This window comes from Bufo gargarizans, chromosome 5, assembly GCF_014858855.1.
Source record: "Bufo gargarizans isolate SCDJY-AF-19 chromosome 5, ASM1485885v1, whole genome shotgun sequence".
NCBI classification, from domain to species: domain Eukaryota; kingdom Metazoa; phylum Chordata; class Amphibia; order Anura; family Bufonidae; genus Bufo; species Bufo gargarizans.
Genome location: NC_058084.1, coordinates 103,746,209 through 103,761,150, shown reverse-complemented (window position 1 = coordinate 103,761,150; position 14,942 = coordinate 103,746,209). Strand labels below are relative to the sequence as shown.

At 45.5% G+C, this 14,942-nt stretch overlaps 1 protein-coding gene across 1 annotated transcript in view; it reads left to right on the top strand.

Moving 5' to 3' along the window:
* The window catches only part of SLCO5A1 (solute carrier organic anion transporter family member 5A1), a 109,275-nt gene that overhangs the window by 74,794 nt on the left and 19,539 nt on the right, over positions 1–14,942 (top strand). The window contains exon 6 of the mRNA XM_044294173.1: positions 11,476–11,674. Coding sequence (XP_044150108.1) covers positions 11,476–11,674 — 199 coding nt within the window. The remainder of the gene's footprint in view (positions 1–11,475; positions 11,675–14,942) is intronic.

Here is a 14,942-nt window from a genome sequence, read left to right as displayed (position 1 = left end):
GTGCTGTGAAACGGCGCACACAGAGTTAGGTCACAGAGCGGCCTCACGCTGTGCGCAGCAACTGCACAGTCGACTGCCGAGGACCAGGAAGCAGTGAGTAGAGAGCCTTCACTGTTTCCCGGTCTTCCGGTATTTGCCCCATAAGACGCTGGGGCATTTTCCCCCCACTTTTGGGGGGGAGGGATGTGTCTTATGGGGCCAAAAACCTTTTACATCCAGTAACATCTCCTCTGATATGGATGTTCTCTTTCCTCATCTTCTTCATTCAGGACCAGACTGCCTATGTTGACTTCTTTCTTCCATGAATCATGTCTGCAGAGTTTGTCATACACACATCTCAGTTTCCTACTTTTTCATCCTCCTCCTCACCTCATGAACACCTCATCCTGCTACCCCCAATACTGTGTCCCCCAATACTATACTGCAGAAACAGATAATTCCCCTGCAAATACTAGTTCCATACAGATAGCGTCTCCGTCAATAATTATTGAGACACAGTGCCCTTACAAATAATTGCGCTCAGCAAAATGTTCACCTGACAGTAATAGTGCCATAAACATAGTGTCTCCCAAAAATAATTGTGCGAAGCTGATACTATACCAGGGTGCCCCCACAGTAATAGTGCTTCCAAAAGTCTCACCGGTAGTACTTATTCGCTCCCAGAGTTACCATAGTAAAAGTAGTGCCCCTACAGTGCCCTGAATAGTAATAATTTTCCCATATTGTGCCCCAAAATTAATAATGTCCCCAAAGTACCCACAGTAGTAACACGTTTCCCCATAGTCCTCCAGTAGTAATAAAGCCTACTATAATGCCCTCTGGTAGTAATAATCCCATATAGTGCCCTCAGTAGTAGTAGAGCCCATCATAATACTCCCAGTAGTAATAACTCTGGGGGTAATAACTCTGGCAGATCCACCTCCAGATTAGGGTTTTATTAAGACCGGCATCCTAAAACGCCAGTCTTAATAAATGTGCCCCTTAATGTGTATAGATTCAGGTGAATTAAGATGGCAATGGCTAGGGATGGCATAGGATGATGTTTTTTTTTCCATTACACATATTTTAGAATAACGATTAGTTACATTATTATACACGTTCATTACTTCATGTGTCCCCCAAGAGGTCATAACAGATCTTTGAGGGACATTTTCATCAAATTCATTTGTTTTCAGTTTTCCATTGTAACTGGGGCACCCATAGGAGTCTCAGTCAGGTCTCTAGAGCTGCTTCAAACTACAGATTTTGCGCACAGATTTCCTCACCCAAATCCTTGCGGAATCCACACGGAACCACCTCACAATGGGCATCCGTACTGCTGTCTGTATGGCCATATATCACTGTAGGGATGGTATCAGACAGGAGATGAGCAGTGCCTGGTTTCCTCCTGACATTATGTCGCTTTCACTTGAGCTGCTCCTAGGCCACCCGACACCTCTCGACCTAGGAAAAGCAGAGAGAAGGCTGCTGCGCTCACAGGAGTGCCGGTGCCTTCTCAGACAGCTGATCGGCGGGGGTCCCGGGTGTTGGACCCCCACCAATCAGATACTAATGACCTATCCGGGGGGGTAGGTCATTAGTATCTGATTGGTGGGGGTCCAACACCCGGGACCCCCGCCGATCAGCTGTCTGAGAAGGCACCGGCACTCCAGGGGGGGTAGGTCATTAGTAAAAAAGAAATATCTCGGAAAACTCCCTTAAATATATTGCATAACACAGACTATCATATTGCCAGCTGATAGGTTCTGAATTTATCTCTGGCAATAATCCAAAATAATAAAATGGGAAGTCTGTATGTAGAGCAGACGCTGCGGTGAGGACGTGTAAGCTTGTCATTTTCATATTGAGCTGTCAGTGCCTATTGCATCTGCACAGTAGTGACTCCTACGCAGTTGAATAATGCAATTAACTGCATATATCCTGCAAATAAGCAGTAATATTTATGTAAATTTCTGCTGATGGAGGAGATGAGAGGATGAGAAGGCATGAGTAGACGGGACGAGACAGAGCAGTGCTATTATTTTGTATCATTATGCAGTTTCAGGTCAATTTACACGTGTTTGTGGGTTGAGCGGTGAAGTGAATTGCGCTCCTTTAAATGGAGGAGTGTAATAAGCAGGTTTCTATATTGCATTTGAATGTCTTTGTCGCCTGGATGGAGATTGCATTAGTTTAAATGCTCGAGAACTGTCCGTAACTACCCGGCACATCTGGTTGTATCTGACGGCCGAGCTGTGATAAAGCACTTCACGTATTCTGTTTAATATACAGATCTGCAGCTGCATGGCTCACTATGGCCCTACTTTACTGAAATATCCAAAAAGGAATATTTTACACATAGAAACTGCACCAGAGGTGTAAATGACTGAGTCATATCGCTCGTCACGTGCCCCTTTTTATCACAATAGATCCGTTGTTCCGTGCTTGTCAGCGAGTTATGGTAAATCAATGATCTTTCTTTTACATTGCGGCTTCTGCACCAGGGAAGACTGTAAGCCCCTTAATGCAGTGCATTAAAAGACTAAAGCGCCATGAAAGCTTTTAGTGGATTTCATATCACCGCTATAAATAAACGGCAGCGTCTCTAGAAAGTAGATATCGAGCCGGGGAATGACGCATAGAGCAGCCTATGTATAAACAGCATATTTTTAGCATAAGGTGACTTTCTCTCTGTCTTATATGTCCGAATATTAACAAAAGCAATGGCTGGACTGCACGGCAGTGTGTCCTTGAGAAATATCTGTGCATAATCCAAATGTATTATCGTGTCCTAGCGTGGTGGCACTTCTATTTATAACGAGAATGTCTGGGACCCGCTGCTATCTTCATTTGTGTTTGCAGTGGTATGAGACATGGTCACGTGCAACTGTGCCCATGTGAGTGAGCACAGATTTAGCTTTAGATGGGGAGATCTTAAAAGGGTTGTCCCACAAAAAATATTCAACAGTTCTCAAACCAGCACCTGGATCCGAATACTTTTGTAATTGGATGTAATTAAAAATGTATCATAGCTACTGTGTTAGTCAATGAAATATATCTGTGTAGCGCCACCTGCTGTTTGCTCTTTTTCTAATTCCTCTGTCCTACTCACTGAGATGGAAGCAGATGCTCAGAGGATGCCGGTAAACTGGGTTTTTGAGTTTTTAGATGACGTTATCAAACTCGATCGCGGCATCTAAAGGCTTTAATGCCAGTCGCAGTCATTAGCCGAGGGTTTCTGAGAGCCGCCGGCCACGGTGCCTGCTGCACGCACGAGCAGGCACCGTGTTTTCCCATTGCTCCATCATTGCTTTAGATGCAAATCAGCATAAAAATGGATCAGCAACGCAGTAAGGAAGAAAAAAGCGGTAAGTCCATCTAGTTCAATCTATTATCATGCAGCGTTGATCCAGAGGAAGAAGAAACATCCTTGTCAGTTTTCTTGAAGAAAATATAACAGTGGTGATAAATTCCTGGATCGTTGACCCACCTCAAGCACTCCACTACAGTTGGGGGAAAAAAGGATACAAAAACGCAGTACACCACGCTTTTCCATCCTGCAGAGTCCATTAAAAAAACATTCATACAAAGTACAGCATGGGAAGTAAAAATACATGTGCTGGTGTATAAGAGAAATCATGAATTACCTGCCTTAGAGCATATCATCGTCACCCGTCAGACCTCGTTGGTTATAATGCCAGGTTCCTTCGTGGTTTTTGTGAGAAGAGGAGTGCCTGCAGTCAGCCCGTTATTCCCATCAAAGTTGCTGGTATCCACAGTGGAGGCTCTTCGCTAGATGCGGCTCAAGCCTAAAATGATAAACCTAGGAATTAGTAGACCAGTGCAGTGCATGGTAATACCAGGTCCTTAAAGTATAACTGTCATATAATTTTTTGGGGAGTATTGGATTGTGGTGATTAATATCTCCTTGGTGGCCCCTATTTCCACTTTCCACTGTGTATTCAATTTCCCCTTAATTCCACAGTTTTGTTCCCTGTACTGCCTACTTACCTGTGCTTAAAATAAGGTTGCTAAGCATGGTCCGTCTATGTGTTGAAGGACGGAGGATGTAGAAGCAGGCTGCGTGCAAGGTCAGATTACTGACAGCCAGGGACTGTGAGTAAATGATTAAAGCCAGGTGCTCCCCAGCAGCTGATAACAGGGCCTGGGCTGTGTGCACTTCTCCCTGTCCCTGCGTTTGGCAGACGCTCCCTCACTCAGCAGACTGGGACAATGCAGAGCTGAAGCAGCGCAGAGCAGGGAAGGGAGATCTGCCGTCTGCTCAGTGTATAAATGACCGCAACATGTGGTAAGAGGACCCCTTTGTGCTGCAGGAGATTTACCCTTTAGGGGGAGGGCTGTGGTTACTGACACTTTTGGGGGGCTATTGTTACTAGCTAGTGAGGGCAGGCGGGATTAGCCTCAGGGTGAGGGCAGTGGCGGCCATCTTAACTGAATAGTGAAATTGCAGTTTTATGCAGACTGGTTGCTAAGGGCTGAATCTTATTAAATATGGGGTAAGTCAGTCTAATAGTAACTGATTCTGGAATATCATGTTATTAGTAACTACATATATTGAAATTAGGGTCTAAGTGTGACAGTTATCCTTTGACCTCGTGCAATAAATAATTCGACCTTTTTTATTGCGCATTTATGAATCATATAGCTTTACTGTATGTTGGTGGGTCTCCCTTGTTGGGTACTGCCTCCTACATCTGTCGTGTTGCCCTGGCAGACATCACCCTTTTGTTCCCGCTACCAATAACATGTGCGGAAAGGTACACTTGGAGGCCTTCACACCACGTGTAACCTTTTAAAATATTTTGGGCCCCACACTGTCTGAAATCTCCAGCGACTTTGCTGAACAACATCAATTTTAGAACAGAATTTGGGCACAGGGCATCTACTTAGAATAGAAATGCATCCTTGGAAACAATTGGAAACACACAGAGAAGCAAACAGAGCTGACAATCTGAGCAGAAGTGTAGAAGCAAACAAGACGATATGTGTAAGCCAGTGCTAATATGCAAGAACTAAACTGCGCTCACAGGTGCTGATAGAGAGGTCCACCCGATGCATCATGGCCTAGTGGGTCCCATTGGTGACTAACAGGTCTGGGATTTGCAAACGTAATAACATCTAGTTTGTCTGTGTCAGGGAATTAAGATAAGTGCCAGTGCTACAGTGACCAATATTATTGGTGGGCTTTCCTTCAGGGCTCCTGGCATGTTCAGTGGGTAGAGGGGAAGCAGCGTACATCTCTGCCAGAGGACTTATCTGCTTCAGGAACAAAGGATCAGGCATGTTGAAGCTGAACATCCCTTCTCCGACAGATCGGACAAGTCGTGGGCTGCCCCTCTGAAAATTGTCAGGTTCAGTCAAAATTTTAAGGGGACATGTCTGCTCTTTTATTTTTATTTTTTGCAAATCTCAGAAATCACTTTTTTACACACTGTGCCCAAAAATGTAAATACGTATGGAAGAGTCATCTAAGTGGTGACCAGATCAGGAAGAATGCCTGTCCTGGCCCCAACCCCATCCCGCTTGGCGGCATCGTCATTTCTCTAACGCTTTACAGGAATCTTCATCAAATTTCACGCATGTGCTGTTGACATGTACTACCTGGGCATGTGCAGTGCAACCCGGTGTGCCCGGCTTTAGCACTGTTCCTGAAGCGCCATTCTCTCTCTGAGCTTCCTGAATATAGAAGCACAGCGGTGAAGCCATGCACACTACGGGTGGTCCATGGCAACGGTCCATGTGCAAGATTTGGTGCAGACTGCTGATGACATATAACAACTAGGGGATTGCTAAACATGCCAAGAGAACCGGGAAAGGAGCCAGGACTGCGTGACATAAAAGCAAAAGGCATTTTAAAAACTGGTTACTGAAATTTGGCTTCATTGGGTGGAGCATTCAGGGGCATGTATAGAAACATTATCACTTTGCATAAGAAGCCATGGAGGTAGTTTAGGTGCAAAAAAAAAACCCCCATACATACTGAACTACTTCTAGGTGAGATTGTTCTCCAGTGCTGGAATACAGCTTAAACGGAACCTGTCACCATGAAAATGCAGTGAAATCTGCAGGCAGCGTGTTATAGAGCAGGAGGAGCTGAGCAGACCTATTTATAGTTTTATGAAAAATGATTTAGCAAAGTCTGATTAGGTGATTCATAGCCTTCACTGTATAAGTGTATACAGAGATAGCTGTCAGTCACTGATTAGGACCGCCCACATGACTCCTAAGCTCAGAATGAACAAAGATTTAAATGAATAAATTACATACTTTGCTGGATCATTTTTTTTCCATAAAACTATAATCTGCTCAGCTCTTCCTGCTCTATAACATGCTGCCTGCAGACTGCATTTTCACAGTGACAGGTTCTTTAAGTGCGTGTTCACATGTACCCGATACACTGTGGACTTTTCCTTCTAGATTTGAGAACAAATAAATCCCTATAGTTTTAAAGTAGCAACACAATAGATGAGATTGGAACAACTGTCATGCACACGTTGCTGAGAAAAATCTGAGTGTAAAATAGACCTGAGGTACAGTACAGACCAAAAGTTTGGACACACCTTCTCATTCAAAGAGTTTTCTTTATTTTCATGACTATGAAAATTGTAGATTCACACTGAAGGCATCAAAACTATGAATTAACACATGTGGAATTATATACATAACAAAAAAGTGGGAAATAACAGAAAATATGTCATATTCTAGGTTCTTCAAAGTAGCCACCTTTTGCTTTGATTACTGCTTTGCACACTCTTGGCATTCTTTTGATGAGCTTCAAGAGGTAGTCACCTGAAATAGTTTTCACTTCACAGGTGTGCCCTGTCAGGTTTAATAAGTGGGATTTCTTGCCTTATAAATGGGGTTGGGACCATCAGTTTCGTTGTGGAGAAGTCAGATGGATACACAGCTGATAGTCCTACTGAATAGACTGTTAGAATTTGTATTATGGCAAGAAAAAAGCAGCTAAGTAAAGAAAAACGAGTGGCCATCATTACTTTTAAGAAATGAAGGTCAGTCAGTCCGAAAAATTGGGAAAACTTTGAAATTGTCCCCAAGTGCAGTCAAAAAAACCATCAAGCGCTACAAAGAAACTGGCTTACATGCGGACCGCCCCAGGAAAGGAAGACCAAGAGTCACCTCTGCTGCGGAGGATAAGTTCATCCGAGTCACCAGCCTCAGAAATCGCAGGTTAACAGCAGCTCAGATTAGAGACCAGGTCAATGCCACAGAGAGTTCTAGCAGCAGACACATCTCTAGAACAACTGTAAGAGGAGAATGTGTGAATCAGGTCTTCATGGTAGAATATCTGCTAGGAAACCACTGCTAAGGACAGGCAACAAGCAGAAGAGACTTGTTTGGGCTAAAGAACACAAGGAATGGACATTAGACCAGTGGAAATCTGTGCTTTGGTCTGATGAGTCCAAATTTGATATCTTTGTTTCCAACCACCGTGTCTTTGTGCGACGCAGAAAAGGTGAACTGGAAGGACTCTACATGCCTGGTTCCCACCGTGAAGCATCGAGGAGGAGGTGTGATGGTGTGGGGGTGCTTTGCTGGTGACACTGTTGGGGATTTATTCAAAATTGAAGGCATACTGAACCAGCATGGCTACCACAGCATCTTGCAGCGGCATGCTATTCCATCTGGTTTGCATTTAGTTGGACCATCATTTATTTTTCAACAGGACAATGACCCCAAACACACCTCCAGGCTGTGTAAGGGTTATTTGACCATGAAGGAGAGTGATGGGGTGCTGCGCCAGATGACCTGGCCTCCACAGTCACCGGACCTGAACCCAATCGAGATGGTTTGGGGTGAGCTGGACCGCAGAGTGAAGGCAAAAGGGCCAACAAGTGCTAAGAATCTCTGGGAACTCCTTCAAGACTGTTGGAAGACCATTTCAGGTGACTACCTCTTGAAGCTCATCAAGAGAATGCCAAGAGTGTGCAAAGCAGTAATTAAAGCAAAAGGTGGCTACTTTGAAGAACCTTGAATATGACATATTTTCAGTTGTTTCACACTTTTTTTTATGTATATAATTCCACATGTGTTAATTCATAGTTGTGATGCCTTCAGTGTGAATCTACAATTTTCATAGTCATGAAAATAAAGAAAACTCTTTGAATGAGAAGGTGTGTCCAAACTTTTGGTCTGTGCTGTATGTATTATAAATCTGTATAGTGTCAACTTATTCAGATTTTTAAGTTTGAGCCCTTTCAATGCGTAAAATCTATGTTGAATCCACAGCAAGATCTGCAGCGGCCAGGGAGGAGCCGAAGTGGAGGATGAGGTGGGAGTGGCTCTGGATGCAACAATTTTTCACAGTACCTATCCTGTACCTGTTGCTCCCTAGGGCTGAGGCAGTGAAAGGAGGGGGCACTCTTTCTTCCCTCAGGGCACACCCTGGTTTTGGGGCTCCTATCTGATGGTAGTTGGGGTACACGGGTGCAAGGCAGGGCATGTAGAGTGCAGTGGCCAGTGCATAGTGCATTCTCTCTTTACTCAACAGCAAAAGAGGAGTTGTAGTACATTCAATTATACCAAAACACCGTTTCAGCTGTACACAGTGCAATTCTTTCCAGATAACCATATGTGGATTTAAGCAAGGATGGGAGTTATGGCCCTCTTCCCTTTCTGTCTGTCTCAAGTCTCTTCCTGCAGAATCGATGGCAGGCCGTCGTACTCTTGCAATGGTGGTAATGTCCAATGAGGGATACAGTTTTTTAGAGATACAACTGGCCATGTCGTGTCCAGGTGTGAAGGGTGTCTTAACAGTGTCCCTCACTGCAGGAAAGTCTTAACAGCTTTTGGTAGCAGGTTACTTTGCTGACTCAGCCATGCAGATTTTAAGTTATCTAGTTCTCATCTTCTGTTTCTCATGTAAAGATCAGTTAGTCTCTGTGGCTTTCTGGGCCTAAGAAGAGGGAGCACATGGTCTTTGCCTCTCACTGAACTCCAGTCTAGATTGACCTACGTTAAGGGGTGTGGCCAGCCAACATTTAGCCCGCCTAGAAGGGCAGAGCCAGAATCGTTAACCCTGGCTGTGCAATTCATACATAGCTATACTGAGCATAATACACCAAATGACAACACATACAGTCAGGTCCATAAATATTGGGACATCGACACAATTCTAACATTTTTGGCTCTATACACCACAACATTGGATTTGAAATGATACACACAAGACGGGCAAGAACTGCAGACTGTCAGCTTTAATTTGAGGGTATTTACATCCAAATCAGGTGAATGGTGTAGGAATTACAACAGTTTGCATATGTGCCTCCTACTTGTGAAGGGACCAAAAGTAATAGAACAATTGGCTTCTCAGCTGTTCCATGGCCAGGTGTGTGTTATTCCCTTATTATCCCAATTACAATGAGCAGATAAAAGGTCCAGAGTTCATTTCAAGTGTGCTATTTGCATTTGGAATCTGTTGCTGTCAACTCTCAAGATGAGATCCAAAGAGCTGTCACTATCAGTGAAGCAAGCCATCATTAGGGTGAAAAAACAAAACAAACCCATTAGAGATATAGCAAAAACATTATGCGTGGCCAAAACAACTTGTTTGGAACATTCTTAAAAAGAAGGAACGCTCGGTGAGCTCAGCAACACCAAAAGACCCAGAAGACCACGGAAAACAACTGTGGTGGATGACCAAAGAATTCTTTCCCTGTTAAAGAAAACACCCTTCACAACAGTTGGCCAGATACAAGAACACTCTCCAGGAGGTAGGTGTATGTGTGTCAAAGTCAACAATCAAGAGAAGACTTCACCAGAGTGAATACAGAGGGTTCACCACAAGATGTAAACCATTGGTGAGCCTTAAAAACAGGAAGGCCAGATTAGAGTTTGCCAAACGACATCTAAAAAAGCCTTCACAGTTCTGGAACAACAACCTATGGACAGATGAGACCAAGATCAACTTGTACCAGAGTGATGGGAAAAGAAGAGTATGGAGAAGGAAAGGAACTGCTCATGATCCTAAGCATACCACCTCATCAGTGAAGCATGGTGGTGGTAGTGTCATGGGCATGTATGGCTGCCAATGGAACTGGTTATCTTGTATTTATTGATGATGTGACTGCTGACAAAGGCATCAGGATGAATTCTGAAGTGTTTCAGGCAATATTATCTGTTCATATTCAGCCAAAAGCTTGAGAACTCATTGGATGGCGCTTCACACTGCAGATAGACAATGAGCCAAAGCATACTGCAAAAGCAACCAAAGAGTTTTTTAAGGGAAAGAAGTGGAATGTTATGCAATGGCCAAGTCAATCACCGGACCGGAATCCGATTGAGCATGCATTTCACTTGCTGAAGACTAAATTGAAGAGAAAATGCCCCAAGAACAAGCAGGAACTGAAGACAGTTGGAGTAGAGGCCTGGCAGAGCATCACCAGGGATGAAGCCAGCGTCTGGTCATGTCTATGCATTCCAGACTTCAGGCTGTAATTGACTGCAAAGGATTTGCAACCAAGTATTGCAAAGTGAAAGTTTGATTTATGAATATTATTATTCTGTCCCATTACTTTTGGTCCCTTAACAAGTGGGAGGCACATATGCAAACTGTTGTAATTCCTACACCGTTCACCTGATTTGGATGTAAATACCCTCAAATTAAAGCCGACAGTCTGCAGTTAAAGCACATCTTGTTTGTTTCATTTCAAATCCATTGTGGTGGTGTATAGAGCCAAAATGTTAGAATTGTGTCGATGTCCCAATATTTATGGACCTGACTGTAACAATATAATTAAATAACAAACCATCGACAGAGATCCCTTGTTCTGGGGTACTCCACCTCCAGGAAAAATCCATATTTAATATATGAGGATTTTTCCGTAGATTTGCCATGTAATTTGTAACAAAGACTTACTCTAAAGGGTTATTTGACAGAAGCCTTCATATGCATCATCCCATTTCTTATGCATATTTAATGGCAGGAAGCGGTAAGTTAATGTAGAGATCGCGGATCTTTATGGACAGACATGCAAGGTACATCACCTGTATTGACCTCGGTATGAAACAGCAGACATCAGACAGAACAGACATTGCAATACCAGTGACATAACTAGCCAGATTTGTTATTCGGGTGTCTAGGTTTCTGTAGTGCCAGCCGTACGGGCGCCCATCCATCTTTAACAGAAACAAATCTTACTATGAAACTTCCTAACAGAATTTGGTAAACTGTCCAATAAGATGACAACGCAAATTGTGGCATTTGGTACATTTTTTATTTAACGTAGAATCTGCTTTAATTTATTGCTTGCCTTAACTGATTCATCTTCATTGTGTTTTAATTCAGTCGACCTAAGCATCATGCTGATGTATGATTACAGCTCTTCTCCTATTTACAAAATGATGCTTCTGTGCCCGAATGAATGGAACATTTCATTATACAAATACATTATGATAAGCAAACATCTGTAAAGAAGGCGATGATGAGGTTTTTTTTTCTTATTTTTCTGCTTCTAGGCCTTATTATTGTCCCAAGTGCTGGTGTGGGGATTGTGCTTGGTGGTTACATCATCAAGAAGCTGAAACTGAGCGCAAGGGAATCAGCAAAACTGGCCATGATCTGTTGCGGCGTCTCATTGCTCTGCTTTTCCACGCTTTTCATTGTGGGATGTGAAAGCATCAATCTTGGAGGAATCAATATACCTTACACCACTGGGTAGGTATGCACCAAATTAAATTGTACTAGGGATCGTTGATTGTGGTGACAGCCAGTGCTGTCCATTTCCACTGGCTGGTTGCCTAAATCAACTTCTTGTCAGTGGCTGATGTTATAGAAGATGTCAGTGTTTAGAAGCAGGCCGCGTTCTATAGCTCGGGTGTTTAACTTTGCCTGCAGGAAACAGAACACAGGTAAGATAACTAAGGCCATGCTGACTGCTATATACACCAGCCAAAACATTAACACAATGCCACCAGGAATAGAAACTTATTGACTACAAAAAATAATGCATCCATGTGAAATGTCGGATTGCTGCAGAGCTCGGCATGTAGTGATGTCCTTGGCATGTGCTCAGGGGAGGACTGGCAGCCTTAGTCCTGGGGGGCAAATCTAGTCAAGTGGCCCATTTTTAGCCCCGCCCATCATTAAAAGCCCCTCCTACATATAATAGGCCACTCCCAACACACACTTTACAGCTGACATTCTATAGTTGCGGCCTGTCTCTACACATCATACGGAGAGGGGAGGCCGTCCTGGCTGCACTGCCTGCTTATATAACAAGCTACAGCCAGGAAGCTCCTCCGCTCTCCTCCCTACCCTGATCCTGCTCAAGGCCTGTGGTTCCCCCCACCATCTGCCACCCGCCCGTGGCCTGCTGCCCCCTTTCGTCATCCTCACCCAGTTCTGAATCCTCCTTCTGCAGATGTCAGGTGGAGGAGCCGGAGCATCTCTTCTCCTACATAGCGCCACATACCTCTTACATCCAGTGATGTCACCTTTGTTGTAGGCGTTCTCTTTCCTCATCTTCTCCATTCAGACCAGACCGCCATGATGATTTTTCTGCCATCTCCCTTCTCTGCAGAGATTGAGAAACAGACATTAGTTTCCTGCCACCCCCAATACTATACTGCAGAAACAGTCCCCCTGGAAATACTACTACCACACAGATAGTGCCCCCAATACTGTACCCGCTATGCCCCCAATACTATACTGCAGAAACAGTCCCCCTGGAAATACTACTACCACACAGATAGTGCCCCCAATACTGTACCCGCTATGCCCCCAATACTATACTGCAGAAACAGTCCCCCTGGAAATACTACTACCACACAGATAGTGCCCCCAATACTGCACCCGCTATGCCCCCAATACTATATTGCAGAAACAGTCCGCCTGGAAATACTACTACCACACAGATAGTGCCCCCTTAAACAATTATTGGCACACAGTGCTCTAAAAAATAACTGCGCCCAGACACTAATAGTATAAAGATAATGTCCCCCAAAAATAATTGTGCTAAGCTGATACTATGCCAGGGTGCCCCCAAAGTAACAGTGCTCCCCAAAAGCCCACCAATAGAAATAATTCTCTGCCAGAGCACACTTAGTAGTAATAATGCCCCTATAGTGCCCTAGTAATCATGTTCTTCATAGCCCCTAGTAGTAGTAAAGCTCCCCATAATACCCCCTAGTAGTACTAATTTTCCCTATAATATGACAGTACATGAAATACCCCCGCTTAGTGCCCGCAGTTGAGCTAATGTCCCCAAAATGTATGCCAGTATAAAATACCCCTATATAGTGCCCCAGTAAATGCCCTCATACTGCTCCTCTCCCCCTTCCCCATAGTGTCCCCATAATATGCCAGTAAAAAAATGCCCCTTAGTGCCCCCAGCAGATGCCCCTATAGTGCTCCTCTCCCCGACAATGTACCAGTAAAAAATGCCCCCTTAGTGCCACCAAATGCCATAGTGCCCCCCATAATGTTCCAATACAAAAGGCCCCTTTAGAGCCCCCAGTTACCCCCATAGTGCTCCTCTCCCCCATGGTGCCCCCCCATAATGTGCCAGTAAGAAATGCCCCCACAGTGCCAGCTCCTCCAATAGTGCCAGCCCCCCCCATAGTGCCAGTCCCCCCATAGTGCCAGCTCCCCCTATAGTGCCCCCCCCCATAGTGCCAGCTCCCCCTATAGTCCCCCCATAGTGCCAGCTCCCCCTATAGTCCCCCCCAATAGTGCCAGCTCCCCCTATAGTCCCCCCCAATAGTGCCAGCTCCCCCTATAGTCCCCCCCATAGTGCCAGCTCCCCCTATAGTCCCCCCATAGTGCCAGCTCCCCCTATAGTGCCCCCCCATAGTGCCAGCCCCCCTATAGTGCCCCCCATAGTGCCAGCTCCCCCTATAGTGCCCCCCATAGTGCCAGCTCCCCCTATAGTGCCCCCCATAGTGCCAGCTCCCCCTATAGTGCCCCCCATAGTGCCAGCTCCCCCTATAGTGCCCCCCATAGTGCCAGCTCCCCCTATAGTGCCCCCCATAGTGCCAGCTCCCCCTATAGTGCCCCCCATAGTGCCAGCTCCCCTATAGTGCCAGCTCCCCGTATAGTGCCCCCATAGTGCCAGCTCCCCCTATAGTGCCCCCCATAGTGCGAGCTCCCCCTATAGTGCCAGCTCCCCTTATAGTGCCCCCATAGTGCCAGCTCCCCTTATAGTGCCCCCCATAGTGCCAGCTCCCCCTATAGTGCCCCCCATAGTGCCAGCTCCCCCTATAGTGCCCCCCATAGTGCCAGCTCCCCCTATAGTGCCCCCCATAGTGCCAGATTTCCTCCTCATAGTGCCATATCTCCCCCCCATAGTGCCAGATCTCCCCCCCCCCATAGTGCCAGATCTCCCCCCCCCCCCATAGTGCCAGCCCCCCGCAAAGAAGAAAAAAATAAATAAATACTTACCTCCATCAGCAGCGATGCCGGCCTGTGTCCCTGCTGTGTGTGTGTGCTGCCGGCTCAGGCGTCGCGATGATAATGACGTCATCGCGCTGCCTGAGCCGGCCTCTGATAGGCTGCAGGCATTAGTGCCTGCAGCCTATCAGAAGAACAGGGGAGGGACACGCCTCTCCCTCCCCTGCCCCACAGCACGGCCGCAATGACGCCCAGCGGCCGTTTATTTAGGGCGGCCTGGGGGGCAATTGCCTCCCTGCCCCCCGGCCCAGCCCGCCCCTGCATGTGCTGATATGTAAATGATTACAGGTGTGGTCTGTTTAGACATTGGGTCGTGCCACAAGAAGGCACTCCCCGCTGCCCTATAAAAAGGCTCTCAGAACTAATTTTGGGTAGTGTACCTCTTGGTAAGAAATCATTGACTGCTAGACATGCCTCTACAACAAACCCAAACACATTTTGCACAGTTGACTTTCAGAGGGGTTGCATCATTGGACTGGGAGAAGCAGGGTGGTTGTTTCGACGAATTGCCTGCCATCTAGGCCGTTCTGACCTA